A 20324-nucleotide genomic window follows, 5' to 3' on the forward strand; every position below is an offset into this window, starting at 1 on the left:
CTCCACCAAGTGGTCTTGTATCAACCCATTGTCCTGAACCGTCTGTCACCATCCCTACCTGCATGGAGACCTAGAAAATTAAGAACTTCAGATAGGGACCCGCTGTCCCAAGCGAAATCGTGTTCTGTTGGCGAGGAGGAAGGGCCCTGGGTAGGAGAAGCGCTGGTCCCCAGCAGAATGCCCAGGACGGACTTGTGGAGTCAGGTGCCCAGCCCAGAACCTGGGTACACCCGCAAGGGCAGGTCAGGGTGCCCTCTGCTGGCTGTCGGAGCCCCAGTACCGAGAACAGGGTTCAGGACGGAGACTGAAGGCGCTCGGTGTTTCTGGGGCTCGTGGTCAGTCAAGCGTGAGGCTTCCACCCACGGGAGGGTCAGTGTGCCTAGCCCACGTGGCAGGGGGATGGAGGGCTGGTTCCCTGATGGGAAACAAGCAAGGTGAGGGGTAACCGTGCTGCTGGCCAGACAAGAACGGCAAATGCCCTCTGCAACCTGGAGTTGCTTGAATCCTCGACGGAGCAACTTGCGTTAGCAAAACTCCAGGAGCTGATGAAAAGACTCAAAGCCATTTTATGAAGTTAGCGGCACGTGATCCCTGACGTAGTTCCTTATTTTCCGATTGCTTCAGGCTTTGACATCCGAGGCCTCTCTCTCTGGGAGGCTGCCCCTCCCGGGTCTGGCTGGTCCTCAGAGCCAGTGACCGGCTCCCCGGAGCCTGCCTTCCATCTGCAAACCCACCACACAGCCTCCTCTGCTGAGCCTCCACCCCTGTCTGGCGGTTGCCTGCAGGGATGACAATCCTCTGTCCTCATCATCCCAGGGAAAGGTACCAACCGGAGGCCCAGCCTCTCACAGAAACCACTCAACCCTAAGCCTCCTGGCTTACTCTGTGCTGCCATGGAGACCACCAAGGCCAAAGCCGAAGCTGTCCCCTGCCACCCGCCTCCTGGCCTGCACTGGGGCTTCCCCTCGTGGCCCTGCCTGGTGCCCCATGCCCCCTGCTTCTAGAGACCAGGGGCATAAACCCGTTTTCCTTCACGACAGCCACTCCTGTGTCCACGTGTCTTGCCTGATCAAGACAAATTAGAAGACAGGTGTGGGTTTGGCAAGACAATGTGCCTTTGAGCGTAACTGTGGAACTCGAGGACTTGGAAGCAGACACCTTCGAATCCCAATAGGGCTGGGAAATCTACGTTAGCAAGCCCCCAGCCTCACGGTCAAGCCAGGAGGCCAAATCCTGGGGCAGGACCTTGCGTGGGGAGTCAACCTGGAATTAAAGCAAACAGGAAGTTTTCAGCCGGGTGGCAGATGGAAATGCCCCTCTCTGCTGTCTCTGTTCTTCGTAACTCTTTGGCTTGGGACCCTTCGGTTACCAGGGATAAAAGCCAGCCAGAGTTGGCCTGAGCAGAAAAGGGGACCTTAGGAAGGTGTTTCCTGGAGCCTGTGAAGGTGGGTGTCAGCATGAGCTGGAACCAGGAAACATCCGGGTCCCTGCCCCTCGTTCCTCTCTTGCCCCTTAGACCTGCTGCTTCTGCTCCTCCGCTCCTGACTTCACAGTCCGAGACGCGCACACTGAAACTGGTCCCAGACTGGTTGACCCAGTCTGACGATAAGCCCCCTGTGCCGTTCACGTAGAAGACGCCCCTCATCCGGGGCTGGGCACGTGCTGCCTGAAGTGTCCAAGATACTCCCAGACCCAGATGGCCTGAACTGGCACCAGCGAGACCTGAGGCAGAGTTTCCAGGCTGCCCTGCCTCTCGCTCGGTCAGGTGTAACTAGGTTCGCTAATTTTTCCATTTCAGTAATGTTTCCTGCTGATGTTCTGGTCTCTTGGCACAAGTTTAAGGAATATCTGATTTCATCCATCTAGTATGTGGAAATTCTTTGCCCGGAATGGGCTTTCAAATGGCGACTCTCTCATCCATTATGTGTGATGTTTTTTAAATTTGCTTCTATTTCCGATGATCTCTTCCTGATCTCGTCCTCACTTCCTGGAGGCCCTGACAGACTCCCTTGCATTTAATTAATGTTGAGTTCTGCTGGGGCTGGACCAGGGGCTGTGTGCTCTCTCACAGCTGTGGAAGAATCCAACAGGTTCCTGTCTGTGAAGGGCTGACCATCTAGCCTCAAAACTTGTACAAAAACCGTGTTCGTCAGCTTTCCATCACTGTGACAAAATACCTGAGAAAATCAACTTAAAGGAGGAAAGATTTAGTCTCATGGTTTAGGAGGTTTCAGTCCACGGTCACTTGGCTCCATTGTTTCTGGGCCATGGCAGGGCAGAACATCATGGCAGGCACCTGTAGGGGAGCAAGGCTGCTCCCCTCATGGCAGCCAGGAAGGGGGAGGCAGGGCCTGGAGAAAAGATGCACCCTTCAGGGCTGGGCCCCAGGGACCCGCCTCCTCCATCTTGGCCCCACCCTCTGAAGTCTCTCCCAGGGAGGGACCAAGCCTTCAGCCCGTGAGCCTTTGGGGGACGTTCCAGATCCAAACTATAACAAACTCAGAGAGCCACGGGCTGACAGCCCCGCTTGAAACGGTCTGTGTTAGCACGCTGCCTCAACAGCAGCATGAGGTCGACAAGGGGCGTCTCCCCGCAAGCCCCAGTGTGTTATCATCACCCTATTATAAGGTAAGAAAATGAGGCCCGGAAACTGCTTGCCCAGTGTCCCCAGCTGAGGAATCGCTCAGCTGAACTCAGACAGAGGCAGACACCAGAATTTTGCCATTACTTGTGCCGCCCTTGGCCTCTGACCACTGAACGTCAATGTTTAGAGCAATTAGGTCACAAAACAGCCAATGAAGTGCCAAATTATGCAGAGCAGACTCTTAGAGAGCAGGACAGTGTATTGCCTCCTAGTCGTGTGGCCAGGCTGGTGCAGTAGCCCCGGGAGCTGTTACCAGCTGTGTCTGCACCCAGCAGGGAGGGTAGGTTCATAGCTTCCAGAAGAATCGGAACAACGGGGAGGCTGAGGGTTTGCCAGATGAATGGAAGTGGGGCCCAACCTGAGCAGCCCAGCCCACAGCACCATGACCCACACCCTGACCATGACCCACAGCAATCTCTCTCTCTCTCTCTCTCTCTCTATAGCTATAAAAAGAAAACAAGTTTCATGGAATAATAATCAATTTTCACTGCATATGACAACCCTGATATTTTCCATTTCTTTTTAAGAAAATGCTGGTTGCCATCCACTAATTGTTTTCACAGTCCACCAAGAGATCTCATTCAACACAGCATTAGAAAGGGTCCATTGAGCCAGGCGCCGTGGCTCATGCCTATAATCCCAGAGGCTCGGGAGGCTGAGGCAGGAGGATCACAAGTGAGAGGCCAGCCTCAGCAACTTGGCGAGATCCTCAGCAACTCAGCAAGACCCTGTCTTAAAATATGGAAAAGGCTAAAGATGCGGCTCAGTGGTGAAGCACCCTGGGTTCAATCCCCACTACACCTCTGCCCCCCACAAAAAAGTGTCCATTCACTGATTGGAACATTGTTTCTTGGGAAGCAGGGGTGGGCTGTGGTGCTGGCCCCTGGCAGGGCCAAGATGGTGGTGCACGTCAATACCAGATGCAAAACCCTCCCCAGGCAAAGGGACAAACACCTGATGCACTTCGGTGTCTGTGAAATGAGAAACTTGGCTGTGTTATTGTGTCCATCTGCAGAGAGGCCATTGAGGGGCCCAGGGTCACGGTTCCCCAAGGCGAGTCCTACCCCTGTGTTCAGAGTCTAGGTCAATTCTAGAAACGCCTTAGGCCTCGCAGCCCAGAGGAGCTGCACTGTGGGCTACGAGGGCCTGAAACACGGCTCAGGCCAGTCAGGCAGGGAACTGCCTGTGCTGGGATTGGAAGGTGCAGAGCAGGGTGTGCAGAGGAAGATCCAGGCAGGCCAGCGTGTCCGAGATGCCCGCTCTAGAACAGGTTCACTGACCCTCTGCTGAATTCAAACTGACCATGTTCTCTTGGCTTATTATTATAAGCCAGCTGGGGGTTTTCTTACTAACGTATTTTTAATGATTTAGAAAGATTAAAAAGCACAGGTGTTCAGAGCTGAAGCAGCCTCTGCCAGTCCACTTCGCCATTTTAAAAATTAAGATATAATTCAGATACCATAAAATTCACCCTTACACATTTAGGGGTTTTCTTGCTATTTTCACAAAGTTGTGCAACCATCACCCATGTATGATTCCAGAACACTTTGATGATTCCAAAAAGAAATCCCACACCCACAACCAGTGACCCCCACTCCCTCCTCCTCCCTGTCCCTGGCAACCACTGATCTATATTCTGTCTCCTCGGAGTTGCCTATTCTGGACTTTCCTAACAATAGGCAGACTTTTGTGTCTGGCTTCTTCCCTTTAATAATGATTTCAAGGTTCATTCTTACAGCATGTGTCTGTACTTCATTCCTTTTCCTGGGTCAGTAATATTCCATTAGATTTACATACCACATTTTGTTTATCCATTCATCACTTGAACTATTAGGGCTGTTCCATTTTAGGCTCTTGTGAGTAATTCTTCTGTGAACACTTGAGTACAAGTTTTCATGTCAACATTTTGTTTTCATTCCTCTTGGATATATAGGAGTAGAATTGCTGAGTTACATAGCAATGCTCTGGTTAATGCTTTGAGGAACTATCAGACTGTTTTCTAAAAAGACTGTACTATTTTACATTCCCACCAGTATTGCGTGAGGGTTCTTATTTTTCCATATCATTGGTAATATTTGTTATTTATCTTCTTTGTGTGTGTGTGTGCCAGGGATTGAACCCAAGGGCCCTTAACCACTGAGCCACATCTTCAGCTCCCTCTGCCTTTTTTTTTTGAGACAGGGTCTCCCTAAGTTGCTTTGGGCCCCGATAAGTTGCTGAGACTGGCCTCAAACTTGTGATCCTCCTGCCTCAGCCTCTGGAGTGGCTGAGATTGCAACTGTGCACCAATATACGCACCCCGCTGTTACTTAGTTTTCTTTTATCATAGTTATACTTGTGAAATTGTTTTGAATTGCATTTTCCTGATGACTAACGATGGCAAGCATTTTTAATAGGCTTATTGGCCATTTATGTCTTTGAAGAACTGTCTGTTCAAACCCTTCTGCCTGTTTTTTTTTAAATTAGGAGATTATATTATTTTGTTTTGGTCATTGATGAGTTGTAAGAGTTCTTTATATATTGTGGATACTACGTCCTTATCTGATGTATGAGTTACAAGTTGTGTATTGGGGGGGGATCTCTCGCTTCTTTGTTATCATCCTATAAATCACCAAAGTTTTTAATTTTGATACATCCAATTTATTTTTTCTTTCATTGCTTGTGATTTTGGTGTCATTTAAGAAACCATTGACTAATCTTACAGCATAAAGAGCTGTGCCCAGGTTTTCTTCTAAATGTTTTATAGTTGTAGTTCTTATATTTAGGTCATTTTTTTTAGTTGTACATGGACACAAAAGCTTTATCTTATTTTTAGTGGTGCTGAGGATCAAATCCAGGGCCTCATGCATGCTAGGTGAGCTCTCTACCACTGAACCACAATTATAGCCCCTTGAGTCTTTAAAAAAACAAACTGAATTTTATGTATGGCGTGAGGTAGGGAACCAGTTTCATCTTTTGCATATGGAGATTCAGTTTTCTCTGCAGCATTTGTTGAAGACTAACCTTCCCCTATTGAAATGCCTTTTTTTGTTGTTCTTTTTAGTCATACACAACGGTAGAGCGTATTTTGACATGTCATACGTTCATGGAGGGTAACTTCCCATTCTTGTGGTTGTACATGATGTGGAGTTTCACTGGTGGCGTGTTTCATATATGAACACAGGAAAGTCAGGCCCCATTCATCCACTGTCATCCCTGTTCCTACGCCCCCTCCCCTTCCTTCATTCCCCTTTGTCTCATCCAAAGAGCTTCTATTCTCCCCACCCCGCCTCATGGTGTGTTAGCATCCGCATATCAGAGAGAACATTCAGCCTTTGGTTTGCGGGGACTGGCTTATTTCATTTAGCATAAGAGTCTCCAGTTCCATCCATTTACCAGAAAATGCCGTAACTATGGAAACATCTTGACACCCTTGCTGAGTGTCAGTTGACCTTAAATGTAGGGCTGATTTCTAGACTTGAAATTCTAGTCCCCCCTCACTCACGCCAGCAGCTCGCTCTTGGTTTCTGCAGCTTGGTAGTGAGTTTTAGAATCCGAGTGTGTACATTCTCCAGTTTCGTTCTTTTTTTCAAGTTTGTTTTGGCCCTTCAGAGTCCTTTGCATTTCCATGTGAATTTTAGGATCAGTTTGACAATTTCTGTAGAAAAACTGGTTGGGCTTCTAACAGGGATTGCGCTGCCTCTGTAAATCAGTTTGGGGAATATTGCTTTCTTAGCAATGTTAAGCTGTCCAATCCACAAACAGGATGTTTCCCCATTTATTTAGGTCTTTAATTCTTTTCAATGATGTTTGGTAGTTCTCAACTTATAAACCTTGTGTTTTTGTTAGACACATATAAGTAGTATTTTTTTTTCTTTTTGGTGTTGCTATCTGTGGAATGGTTTTCTTAATTTCATACCTGGATTATTCCTTGTTAGTGTATGGGAGTACAGCTGAATTTGATAGGTTGAGCTCATTTCTTTCCACTTGTCTGAGCTTGTTAATTCTAATAAGTGTGTGATTGTGTATTCCTTACAGTTTTCTAGATACAAGCCACATCACCTATAAGGATAGTGTTATTTCTTACTTTCCAATCTGAAGAACCCTCACTTCTTTTTCTTGCCTAGTTTTCTTGGCTAAAACCTCAATGTTATGATGTGGTGTCCCCCAAAAGCTCACTAGGGAGAAGTGATTGGGGTATAGCCTTAACCTAACCAGTGAATTGATCCCTGATGGGATTAAGTGGAGGCAGGTGGGGTGGGTGGGGTGTGGCCAGAGAAGTGATTCACTGGGGGGCGTGGCTGTGGGTATTTATTTTGTATCCGGAGAGTGGAGTCTCTCTCTGCCTCCTGATCACCGTGTGAGCTGCTTCCCTCCACCACACGCTTCTACCATGATGTTCAGCCTCACCTGAGGAATGGAGGCGGCTGTCTATGGACTAAGACTGAAACCATGGGCCCTCCCATTCACTTTTCCTCCTCTAAAATCATTCTGGTCCAGTCCTTAAGTCACAGTTACCATGCTAAAGAAATGGTAAGGGCAGAACTTTTGTTTTTGTTTGACCTAAAGTATTTTTTAATTGCCCTTGTGATTTCTTCTTCCAGCCACAGTGATTCAGGAGTGCGCTATTTTCCTCCCACACATGTGTGAATCTTCCGATCACTGGTCCGTTCCACAGTGGCTGGAGAACATGCTCCGCATGGTGTCAGACCAGATGCATTGGATCTTGTCTTGCAACCTGACATCTGGACTGGCTGCAGAATGTTCTGTGTGCATTTGAAGGAGAAGTTTCTGGAGACTGTTTCAAATGCATATATTAATGTTCTCCCTCAGATTTGGGAGTTCTCAGATGGGAGTTCTCCAAGTTTCTTCCTGTCATTTCTCCCTCTCCCATTGGCCACCCAAGATGTGTGTTTAGTCTGGTTGGTGGTGTTCACAGGTCTGAAGCTCTGGTCATTTTTCTTCTTTCTTTTTTCTCTCTGATCCTCAGGCTAGATTATTTTAAGGGACCTGTCTTCAAGGTTGTTGACTATTCCACTTGCTTAAGCTGCTACAGAATCCCTCGAGTGAATTTTTCATTTTAGTTACTGTACTTCTCAATTCCAGAATTTCTATTTGTTTTTTAAGTCACTTTGACCTCTTTATTCATATTTTCTAGTAATAAATCATTCTCATACTTTTCTTTAGTTGCAGTAGACATAAAAAACTTCTTTATATATATTTTAGAATAGCAAGCTAAGTTTTTGTCTAATAAACCCAACCTTGGACTTCCTCTCTGAATGTTTATATTGGCTCTTTTGTTCTGTGTATGGGCTATATTATTTTGCAAGTCTCATAAGTTTCATTATTGTTGTTAGAAACAACATATTGTCATCTATTTAAAATAACATAATGTGAAAACTCTAGAGATCCTAGGCTTCCTGCTTCCCAGGGCGTGGTATTGTTTTTGCTACTGTTATTGTTGTAATTTGTTTATTTAGTGATTCTTCTAAACTAATTCTGTAAAATCTGTATTCTTTGCTGCGTGTGGCCACCCAAGCCTGTGCTTGGTCACTCGAGAGGCCAGTAACCAGACAGACTTCTTAGATGCCTGAATCCCGCCGTCCTCCGTCTTAGCCGAGGGGCTCGCATGCATCTGGGGTAGCCTTCAACTTTTAGACAGGAAGTTGGTGGCTCTGCCTGAGCCTCTGCTTCTCCCTGTCACAGAGCCTCGGGGTCAGGCAGAAGTGAGAGCTCAGGGCGTCTGAGTCTCCTGACCATGGGACAGCCCAGTGCATGCCCTGGTCCTTTAGGTCTCCAGGAACATGCAGGAGCTTTGCAAAGCCCCAGTCAAGAGCTCATTCCCAGATTTTCCTTTTAAGATTTTTGCTTAGGCTGCTGTTTTCCTCACTGGGATCTACCACTTCAGGCGCACGATTTGATCATGGCATCTTACTGTTTTCAACGAATACCCCAAGGAAAAGGCCCTTCGCGCTGGGTGAGCTCTGGTTCAGAAAACGTAGACGTCTTCAAAGTGGCGACTTCCAGGAAGTTCCAGAGAAGTCAATGACAACACTTCTGCGGGAGAGGACTTCCCAAGTGCTCCACAGAGGTTTCCTCACAGGACACCTGTGGGCTCTTGGGAGACCCTTTCGACAGGTTCGGAAACATCGTTCACAACCTGCCCCCTCTGGTGGCCATGAGGCGGGACTGCAGGTGACTGGTTGGCAAGGCCACAGGGACCTTGGAAGCCCGCGCAGTTCTTCCATGATCCCGCTGATTTCTTCAACAGACTTCCGGGTCTATTTTTGCTACGAGCCCTTGATTGAATTCCAGAATTCCGAAGAAGATCATGACCATTTTTGCCATTGTTCCTACTGCTTTTACAGAGAAGAGGATTTTCAAAGTCCCTCTTGCACAGCCATCGACGTCCCTAGCCGGCCACTCTCAACCCGTGCTGGGTGTCTTATGAAGGACCCTGCTTGCACTTGGTGACTTACTGAGGCCACTTTTCCTTGGCTGAATTCCTCGGCAGGGTCCAGAGCGAAGGGGCTGCCAGCCAGGCAGCAGGCTGACTATCCGACCTCGGGCAAAGAGGCTGAGATTCACAGAGCACCGACCGCGCTGGGCCGTGGGCCGAGGTTGTGGATGGACTGTGTCACATCGTCCTTGCAACAACCAAGAAAGAGATATTGTTCCTATTTAACAGATGAAGAAATGAGTCTCCCACCAAACGGCCGGCTCTGTGCCTGCTGCCTGTGGCAGGCGCCCCGTGCTGACTGCTGCCACGTTGTCGAATCAGCACGACTGCTGTCGTCAGAGCAGGACGCGGTGCCCAGGGGACCACTCACAGCGGGCTGAATGGCAGCCCGCCTGTGGGATTCCAGAGCTCCTCCGTGTGCACGTCCCCAGCCCAGCTCCCTGGGCCTGGTTCCTCCTGCTCTGCGTCCCACCTCCCAGATCCTAACAACCCAAAGTTGTCCTACTTCCAGAGTGACATTATAGACGTCTGTGATTCTCTGAGGCCAGTTGCTTGGTGGCGTTCTTTGGTTTGGGTTGAGAAAAATAAACCAGCGGGTGGCTAGCAGGCGTCTAACCCGTGTCTCTCTCCCCTCCCTCCTTGCTGTCCCCGCCCCCTACAGAGACACGAGGGGACAAGGCCAAGTGGGTGTTCACCTGGCCGCTCATCTTCCTCCTGTGCATCACCATCCCCAACTGCAGCAAGCCCCGCTGGGAGAAGCTGTTCATGGTCACCTTCATCACGGCCACGCTGTGGATCGCCGTCTTCTCCTACTTCATGGTGTGGCTGGTGAGTGGGGGGCGCGGCGGGTGGACTGGATGGCCCCTGCCCAGCAGAGGAGGAGGGCCTGGGCTCAAGGCCACCTCGGGGTCAGTGGCTCAGTGCTCAGTAGGAGAGCGTCTTCACGCAGGTGCAGGGTGCCGTGCTGTGTGCCGGGGGCTGGCCACAGCCTGAGCTCGCCTCTGAGGCTGTGTGCAGGAGGGACAGGAACGTCACACAGGTGAAGGGCGGGATGGCAGACTCTGACAGGGGCTGCTGATCACAGCCCCCTCACTTCCAGGGTCCCCAGGGGAGCGTGAAGGAAGGAGGCCGGGTCCATGGGACATGAGGTTAGATGCAGGTGACTCTCCCCAAGCCTGTCCCTGTGCTCCTCTTCCCGTCCCTTGTGCCCACCTCTGCTGTCAGTGCCTCATGTGAGTTCACTTCTGTCCTCATGACCAGGTCATGGGACAAGTACTTTTATTGTCCCTATAGTACAGATGGGGAAACTGAGGCACAGAGAGATTGAGGGTCTCGCCCCAGGTCACACAATAGCGAGCGAGTGCTGGAGGTGGGATTAGAGCCCCGTCGTTGACCCCCACCGCATCCTGGACCACCTCTCAGCTGTGCCTGGAGTTCTCCCATGCCAGGGGAGGGACACTCTGCAGGCCTGGCATCTCACCTCGGGCCACAGGTGACAGCTCCTCGTACAGGCCCTTCGCTGGCTGGGCCAGGCTATGCAGGAGCCCAAGGTGTTCCTGGTGCGTGTGTCCCAGCCGGAGGGCCCCCTCCTCCTCGGTCTCAGTGGAAGCCCAGGAGCGTGGAGAGCAGTAGTTTCAGTGTGGCCACTTCCCACAGGTGGTGAAGCTCACCTGTTGACCACTCGTGCCTTGGTGGCCTTCTGGGGTCACTGCATTCTCCTCCTAACCCCCACTGCCAGGGTGGAGGAAAGCAGGGCTTGACTGAGCGATAGCAGAGCCCGGTGCCCACCGGGCCCCCTCCCTCATTCCAGAGGAGCCAGGTGGCAGTGGGAGAGAAGGCCCTGGGGTCACTCGAGAGCAGCTCTGAACGCCAGTCCTACCTCTGAGGGTCCCTGGCCTGAGCAAGTGACAGCGCCCGGGGCCAAGGTGGCCCCTTCTGGGAAGGCAGTGGCCCCCACTGTCTTATTGGGTTACTGGAGCCTGTTTTAGTCAGCTGCTGTGACCAAAAACCCTGACAAGAACAGTCGTAGAGGAGGAAAAGTTTATTCGATGCTCACGGTTTCAGAGGTCTAGTCCTAGACGGCTGACTCCATTGCTCTGGCCCAGGGTGAGGCAGAACATCATGGGAAGGGTGTGGAGGAGGAAAGCCGCTCAGGATGTGGCCCCCAGGAGGGAGAGAGAGCGTGCCACTCACCAGCAAGGAAATGCAAACCCAGGGACCTACCACCTCCAGCCACACCCTGCCCGCCTAGTTACCACCCAGTTAATCCCCATCAGTGGATTAAGGCCCTGATTAGGGTAAAACTCAAAACCCAGTCAGTTCACCCTTGAGCCTCCTTGCATTGTCTCAGGAATGAGCTTTGGGGGCCACCTCACCTCTAAACCGTACAGAGCCTGCCGCTCACAGGCCTGCGGGCAATCCTGGTTCTGCTCCCGCCAACCCCAACCACACCCTCTGTGTCCTCCCCAAGCACAGTGCAAGCCCAGGCAGAAGTCAGGATTCTGAACTGTGTGCGGGCGCCCTTTTGCAGGACAGGAGAAGGGGACTTTCCTGTGTTGGTTTGGGGAAAGAGCTGGAAAGAGCTACTCTGCAAACCCCCCAGGACAAGGTGACAGAGATAATAAACACTATTCCTTGAGTTTGCACATCTTAATTTTTCAGAAGCAAAATTACCCGCCAGCCCATCTTTACTTTTTAAATCCAGCACAGCATCACAGGTAAAAGCAGTCTTCCATGGCATTTGGGCAGATTTGAGAATTTGGAAGATCAAATTAAAGAAGGTGTGAAAATCTTCCTTCTCTAGTTACAGGAAAGAGCAGCCTAGTTGGGTCCCCTCTACTTAGCCACGGGCTGGCCCTCCCACCCTCACATCCTTGACCTACTAATCCCACTGCTGTTTCTTAAGCCAGAGACGTGGCAGCTTGGCTGGGGGCCAGGGAGCCACCCTCTTACCTGTGGTTTGAACTTCGGATGGCCTGGTTGGGGGGCACAAAGAAAGCATCACCGTGATTCTGCCTAAGCAAGGTTGCTGGCCTTGGTGCGATGCACTTGCCCTTCTGTGTCCTGGTGAGGGCGCCAGGGAGCAGGGAAGTCCCCTCCCCGCCTTTTCCCTCTCTGGCCTCCAAGGCTTCAGGGAAAACAATTCTTGACTGTCAGCATCCAAAGGGAAGGGCCTCAGCAGTGGATCGCCCTTCTCCCCAGCACAGTTGGGGATACTGAGGACGAAGGTCACGCAGGCGATCAGGGGCAGAGTTGGGACCTGTCCCTGGGCTCTAGACATGGCTCTTCTTCCCTTTCCGAAGCCTAAGCGTCAGAAGACTCAGAGGGCGCAGGGCCGGAGCTCAGGGTAAAGCCAGGCTCGGCAGCAGCCTTGATCCTGAACGTGCTGGGTGATGTGTCACACCGCAAAGCCTGCCTTCCTTCCACCCCTCTGTCCTTCGACATCGTAGCCACATAGTTCAGTGGTTAAGGAAAAAAAGAAAAAAGCAACAACCAGCCCTAGGAATTCCAAGGTAACCCAGTTTCTGCACTTACCACGTCTGGAGTCACCAGTTCAAAACTGGTCAGCGACTGTCCGGTCTGGATTGCAAAGACCCCCTTTGCGGCCCACATGGATTAAGCACCGACGGATCATTCCTCCTCTTTGTCCCCTACTCTCCCTCCTGCATGGCTGAGAGCAATCTTGTCAGCACGGGGTGATCTGAGAAAATGACATCTCGCTCAGGATTCGGGAGGGCTGCCTGCCGGGTGGTGCTGAGCTGGGCCTCCTTGGTGGGCTCTGGCATCTGCAGACACCTCAGCAAAGCTTCCTCCTAACAGGGATCTCTCTCTAGTCCAGACACTGGCTGCAGGTCGGGCCGAGCTTTGCACTGGAAAGCGGGCCCAGTCCAGGGCTCTCGGAGCCCGTGGAGCCTAGACCCTCAGCCTCTGCCCCCAAAGATAGCAACCAATGACTGAACCAGAGGGAAGCATGCCACAGCCAGGCACTGTGGCCTCGCGTCTTCTCATTTCATCCTTGTCAACAAGCCCGTTTGACAGGTGAGGGGCTGAGGCTCAGAGGAGCAAGCTAGCATACCCAGGGTCACACAGCCACTGGCTGGGAGTGGGACCAGCAGCTGAGACGTGAATGGCTCTCAGGGGCACCACTGTTCCTGATCTCCAGATGGAGAGGCAGAGCAGAGCTGAGGGCTGTTGTGGGCCAAGGTGGTCCACATGCTTCCAGAATTTTCCATCTGAGCGCTACTCAAGACCCCAGCCATCTCCTGAGAGTCCGACACTCATTAGTAGAGCACACGACTGTGCACCAAGAGCGTTAAGAGCCCGTTGAGCCTTTCCTCCAGAAGTTTTAGCTCTTGGAAGTTACCCTAAGGTGGTAAAAAGCCAAAGATGCTGCAGAGGACATCATGATGGAAAGGCCGGGGCTCCATCTGTGGGGTCAGAAACCCTTGGCTTGGAACCCCTGCTCCATGGGTAATCAGCTGTGCGTCCATGGCGATGTGGCTTAACCACTCTCACCCACAGTTAGCGTATCAGTAATGCTTCCCTCATCGGTGGTGGTGAATACAGAGTATGTGAGATTATGCAAACACCTTGTAGCACACCCAGTACCCAGTAAGTGCTCAGTAAATACTGTCACATGCAGTGATATGGTAAGAACCAGAAAGGGACCAGCTAAATACCCAGCGGTGGAAATTGGCTAATGTTTCACAGCCATACAGTGAAAGGTAAGCATCAGTTCAAATGTGTTACGGATGAAGATTCCAATGGAAAGGGGTTCTCGATGGTTCTTATGTGAAAGTCACAAAATAGATGCTGATATTATCATTTGAATTCTTTCTTCCTAACATGTATACACACCAAAAACAAGATCCTGGATACCTTTTTAAGCACGCGTGGTTCCCAGACCAGCAGCCTCAGGGTGCTAACACGAGGTGGGGGAGGTTTCTGGGGTGTCCGGTGGGCTCATTTCCCGTCTCTCCTGCAGGTGACTATCATCGGGTACACACTGGGGATCCCCGACGTCATCATGGGTATCACCTTCCTGGCCGCGGGCACCAGCGTCCCCGACTGCATGGCCAGCTTAATCGTGGCGAGACAAGGTATGGATGGAGCGCGGTCCCCACAGCCACCAGCAGCACCTTGCTGGCCCCGACTTCTGCCCACACAGAGTTGGCCAGGTTGCGGCTCTGAGGGCGGCCGCTGTCCAGTGCTGCTATGAGGGGACTGTCACATCCAGGAGCACCACATATTAGCTGCCGTCGTGGGGAGAGTCTCCAGGAGGAGCTCCTCGGGTGTTCGGAAGCAAACACTCTGTGGTTTTCAAAAAGTGAATCCAGCCTTGCCCTCCACAGTGAGGTGGAGCCCAAGCCAGCCTTCCACAGCAGTGAGCCAGCCAGGGGCTGTGTCCCAGGGCCAGGAAGGGAAAGTGAGCATCCTGCTGGGCGCAGCGGCACACGCCTATAATCTCAGTGACTCGGGAGGCTGGGGCAGGAGGATTCCAAGTTCAAAGCCAGCCTCAGCAAAAGCGAGGCACTAAGCAACTCAGTGAGACCCTGTACAAAATAGGGCAGGGGATGTGGCTCAGTGACCCAGTGCCCAATCCTGGTACCTTCCCCACAAAAGAAAAGAAAATGAGCACCCTCTCCATTCAACTGGCTCCCCCTTCCTCTTCCAGCTTTAGAAGATGCGTAGCGTTTTGCTTCGGTGGTTTTCCTTGTAAGCAGACTGAGCGGCTGGGTCGGGCAGGGTGAGGAGTGGCCGTGTGGCTTTGAGGGCGGAACCAAAGAACTGAGAAGAGCCTGGCTTTTATCTTCTCCTTTTCTGCCAGTGAGTTGACCTCCTAGAGTGGACATCGAGTTGATCTGGTGGACTTAGTGGGAGGTCAAGAAGGCAAGAGAATGTGCATTTTAAACAACTGGCCCTGGGGTTCATGCTAGCGAGCGATGGGTCATGATGCTAGAAACTTAAGGGTCTGAGTGAGAGTCCCGGTGAAGTCACTGAGGGTCCCCTTTAGAAACTAGGGACAGATGGGGTTCTGAGGCAGGGCACCATCACAGAGTAGCTACAGGGGACTGTAGGAGTATATAAAAGGGGGCAGCCTGAGGCTCGGGCTGGGGTACATTGTCATAGGGTAACACCGCTGTGATTGACAGAGAATTCAACAGACATGGTAAGATTAGGTAGCTTCTCAACAACAAAGGGCGTAGAAGCCATGTTCAGCGTGTACTGCACCATGCAGGAGGCAAGCCACGCGTTTGGAAGGGGAGATTCTGCACCCCGAGCTCCCTGCAGGCTCCCAGCTCAAATTGTGGACCTCTGACATCAACCCAGCTTGGGAGACGTAGGGACGCTTGGGCCTGCCTCTACTCGACGGGATCTGCATGTTAACAGAACCTCCTTCCACCCCGGGCCACATGCATGCTCATTAAAGTCAGAGTCATTGCCCTAAGAGTCCTCAAGCAGTCCCTCCAGAGGCCGCAGATACCCATGCAGCCCCGGGACTCCACCTGCCCGGAGAAGCACCTGTCTCCTCCTGGCCAAACTCAGGGATCTTTTCTCCTCCCGACCTGTCTGGAGAGTGCCTGCACCCTCACCAGGTGTAAGTAGCTAGTCCAGAACAGTCCTGCATGTTCCTAAGTTTTGCCAGACTCCGATCCTGGAAGGCCAGGTTCCCAGACGTGGCCCCTCCCAGCCTTGAGCTGCCAAGACTCTGAGGTCACTCAGCACAGCACCCGGCAGGAAGGAGCAGCAGTGTAGCCCAACCCCGCAGGCCTAAAGGAGGCCTTGAGTGCTGGAGTCGGCAGGTGACAACACAGGATGAGGAGATGGCCCTCGTCCAGCTGTTGCTCAGTTTCTGCCACCAACTGACTCTATGGAGTAGGCACTGTGTGCCAGGCTTGCTCCTGCAGAGCTCGCATTGTGCCAGGTGATGACAGTCACATCAAGTTAGGGCTGACTGGGAAGTGGGAACCGACTGCAGCCAGCATGGGTCTTCTTTAGAAATTTACTCTCTGCCTTTTAAGACCCCTCAAGGGGCTGAGCCCCTCGGCCTGTGTCGCTGGTATGAGTCCGGACAGTCGGCAAGGAGGGGCAGACCGAAGGCACAGCCGCCAGCCTCTGAGACGCTTCCGGTCTCTTTGGAGAAAGAAAGTTTACCCTTTAGGAACTACCTGGACACGAGATCCGATGCCCGGTTATCCTGGCCAAGGCCATGGGGGTCACTGCCTGGGCCACAAGCAAGATCTTGATGGCTTGTTATAAAGGATGCTGGACCAGGGGTCGCGAGAGTGGGCCACTCACAGACTGTGCCCTTCGTCATCTGCCACGTGAGATGCTCTTGTCCCCCAACTTCCCAGCACAACTAGGCTCCTTAAGTGAGGAAAGCTCATGCTGGGGCCTCAGAGAAGGTCCACTGAAGGCCAGAAGTTCAAGGTCAAGTTGTGGGCAGGGTTGATCCTGAAGCTGAGGGGCATCCTGCCCGGGGCCCTGTCCTGAGGCTCCTGGGCTGCCTTCGTCCTCAGGCCTTCTCCCGGTGCTGTCTGGGGCCAGAGTTCTCCAGTTCCATTGGATTCAGCTCTCCCTAATGACCTCATCTTAACCTCTCACCTTGTCAAAGCCCTGCCTCCATTTAAGGTCACACCCTGAAGACCTGGGGTTAGGACTTCGAGGTGGGAGCTCTGAGGGCCACAGTTCAACCCAGGACAGGGTCCTCTCAATTTCTTGAGGGGAGAAGATCTTAAACCTCACAGTAACGGGCTTAGAACACAGGGTCTCTGAGGAAGGGGTTCCCTTCTAAGGAACGGCCCTGAGGGTGTTGGGACTAATGACACGTTAACTAACTCAGGGTGACTCCTTACTCCCTGGGAGTGAGCAAGATCAAGGCTCAAAGGCGGTTTCAATAGTTAATGACGATAAACGGGACCACCGTCAGGGATTGGTTAACAACAGTTCTGCGAACGTGATCAGCTCGTGCTTGCCATATAGTCCAATGGGACTCTCGCCTGCGTGAACACCCCTGCCTTGCTGACCTTTAAGCCGATTGGTTCCCACCTAGCCCCCACCCTACATAAAAGCTGTGGGATTTCCTCAATAAACGAGTTCCTGCTGTGACGGGTCTCCCTGACGCGTCTGATTGTCCTCCGCCTGGAGGGCTGGGAGCAGGCGATCAGTCGGCCCTACCTATCCTGATCTGACCTTGTTGGGGAGGGTCCCCTTCCCTTGCCGCTGATCGAGAAGGGCAAGGGGGCTTAAGACCCCGGCATGAGGGAACAATTATGAGAGAGAAGGTGGGTTTCTGGAGACCTGCTCTTGATGACAGAAACGTGTTGGTGTCCCCAGGCCTTGGAGACATGGCGGTCTCTAACACCATAGGAAGCAACGTGTTCGACATCCTGGTGGGGCTCGGCATCCCGTGGGGCCTGCAGACCATGGTCATTAGTTATGGATCCACAGTAAGTTCCTGCTGTGCCCAGGGGGACGAGGTGGGTGTGTTTAGGCCCAGAAGCGCTGCTCTCTCCCTTTGCCACCTTGGCACCTTAACATCCACCTTCTTTTTCCTTTCCGTCCACGTTTTCCTCCCGGTGCCTTACAGTCGTACGTAACCATGGGATTTGTTGTTACACATTCGTATTTGCACACGATTTGGCCAGCATCACCCAGCACTGCCCCCTCCCGCTTCCCTCCCCAGGTCCCTGTCCTCTGCTGACCTCTCTCTGATTTTCAGGAGATCCCCACCACCCACACCTTTCTCTTCCCTTTTCCTCTCTAGCTTCCACACGAGAGAAAACATACAACCTTTAACCTTCTGAGTTCGACTTATTTATCATAACAGAGTCTAGTTCCATCAGTTTTCTTACAAATGACAATTTCGTTTTTTTCTTTATGGATGAATAAAACTCCATTGTGTATATTGATCACGTTTTCTTTATCTGTTCATCCATTGATGGATCCCGAGGCTGGCTCCATAGTTTGGCTGTTAGGAATTATGCTGCTCTAAACATGGGTATGCAGGTATCGCTGTAGTAAGATGACTTCAGTTCTTTAGAGTAAACGATGAGGAGTGGTATAGCTGTGTCAGATGGTGGTTCCATTCCTTGTCTTTGGAGGAACCCGCATACCAAATTCCATAGTGCTTGTACTAATTTATATCCCACCAACAGTAAAAGTTCTCCTTTTTATCCACATGCTCTCCAGAATTTATTACTTGTATCCTTGATGACAGCCGTTCTGAGTGGTGTGAGATGAAATCTCAGCGTAGTTTTGATTGACATTTCCCTGGTCGCTAATGATGTTGAACATTTTTTCACATATTTGTTGGCCATTTCTATTTCTCCTTTTGAGAAATGTCTTTAATTCATTTGCCCATTTAGTAACTGGGTTGTTTGATTTTTTTGAGTTCTTCATATATTCTAGATATTAATCCTCTGTCAGAAGAGTAACTAGCGAAGATTTTCTCCCATTCTGTGGGTTCTCTCTTCACATTCCTAATTGTTTCCTTTCTTATGCAGAAGCTTTTTAATTTGATGCTGTCCCATTTATCAACTCTAAGCTTCAGGGGTCCTTTTGGGAAAGTCATTGCCTGTGACTAAAAGCTGGAGTGTTGACCCTACGTTTCTTCTGGGAATTGCATAGTTTCTGATCTAATTCCTAGGTCTTTGATCCCTTTTGAGTTGATTTTTGTGCAGGGTGAGACATAAGGGTCTAATTTCATTTTTCTACATTAGGACAACCAGTTTTCCCAGCCTCATTTGTTAAAAAGGTTGACTTTTCTCCACTGTATGTTTTTGGCACCTTTGTAGATGTGTGAGTTTGTCTCTGTGTCTTCTATGCTGTACCATTGGTCTGTGTGTCTGTTTCTATGCAGTGCCATGCAGGTTTTGCTACTATAGCTCTGTAATATAGTTTGAAGTCAGGAATTGTGATGCCTACAGTGTTGCTCTTTGGCTTAGAATTGCCTTAACTACTCTGGGTCTTTCATTCTTCCAAATGAATTTTATTTCCATTTTTTTTCTAGTTTTGTGAAGAATGTCATTGGTATTTTGATGGGGATTGCATTGACTCTGTATTACTTTTGGTGGTATGGACATTTAACAAAATCAGTTGTGCCTATCCATGAACATGGGAGATCTTTCTGTCTTCTGAGATCTTCAGTTCCCTTATTGGATGTTCTACAGTTTTCATTGTTGAGGTTTTTCACCTCCATGGTTAGATTTTTTTATTTTTGGAGGCTGTTGCAAATGGAATTGATTTCCTGATTTCTTTCTCAGCAGCTTCATTGTTGATATATAGGAAAGCTATTGCTTTTTGTATGTTGGTTTTATAACCCCCTATTTTGCCAAATTTATTTATTAGCTCAAGTAGTTTTTTGGTGGAGTTTTTTGCATCTTCTAGTAAACAGTGATCATTTGACTTCTTCCTTTACTGTTTTTATCCCTTTTATTTCCCTCTTACCTAATTGTTCTGGCTAGAATTTCTAGCACTATATTAAACAGGAGTGGTGAGAGTGGACGTCCTTGTCTTGTCCTGGGTTTTAAAGGAAATGCTTTCAGTTTTTGCCCGTTTACTCTGAGGTCGGCTTTGGGTTTTTCATGTGTAGCCTTTGTGACGTTGAGGTGGGTTCCTTCTATTCCTAGTGTCCTCAGTGTTTTTATCATGAATGGGGCACCCACCTTTTCTGATGGCTTCCAGAACAGCCTGGAGGGCTCTGAATAAGGAGGCCTAAGTTTGCCAGGGCTGTTCAATGCCTCAACCTCTTTCCTCAGCCTGTCCCCTCCCAGGCCCCCTTGAACCCACATTGTCTAGACTCCCCAAGGCCATGCGCTTACCGGAGGACCCCTGTGTTTTCCTGACCAGTGAATGACGAAACCAGAGCACCTGGGCATTCACAATGGATTGCCACACAACCAAGAGGTTCAGGGCACATGTGTTTGGTTTTCCAGGTCAAGATCAACAGCCGGGGTCTGGTCTATTCTGTGGTGCTGCTGCTGGGCTCCGTGGCACTCACCGTGAGTTTTTACACTTCCCAAAGAGAAGCCTCACGCAGGCCTCATTCCATCTGCTTTGCCTTGTCACTTGCATGACTCCAGACACCTCCCTGTCACCTGCCCTGGCGTAAGACAAGTGGAGGGAAGGTGTACACACACACATCCTCCAAACCCCGTTTTTCCCAAGAGCATCTACCAACGTGCTACACGTTTTCCTGAGCAGATGAGATGTCACAGGGGAATACATTTCCTTTCTTTG

At 50.7% G+C, this 20324-nt stretch overlaps 1 protein-coding gene across 1 annotated transcript in view; it reads left to right on the forward strand.

The window, feature by feature from the left end:
- The window catches only part of Slc24a4 (solute carrier family 24 member 4), a 76202-nt gene that overhangs the window by 48703 nt on the left and 7175 nt on the right, over positions 1–20324 (forward strand). The window contains exons 12-15 of the mRNA XM_047539411.1: positions 9745–9911; positions 14068–14182; positions 17421–17533; positions 20021–20086. Coding sequence (XP_047395367.1) covers positions 9745–9911; positions 14068–14182; positions 17421–17533; positions 20021–20086 — 461 coding nt within the window. The remainder of the gene's footprint in view (positions 1–9744; positions 9912–14067; positions 14183–17420; positions 17534–20020; positions 20087–20324) is intronic.

The sequence above is a fragment of the Sciurus carolinensis genome, chromosome 2, assembly GCF_902686445.1.
Source record: "Sciurus carolinensis chromosome 2, mSciCar1.2, whole genome shotgun sequence".
Lineage (NCBI taxonomy): Eukaryota > Metazoa > Chordata > Mammalia > Rodentia > Sciuridae > Sciurus > Sciurus carolinensis.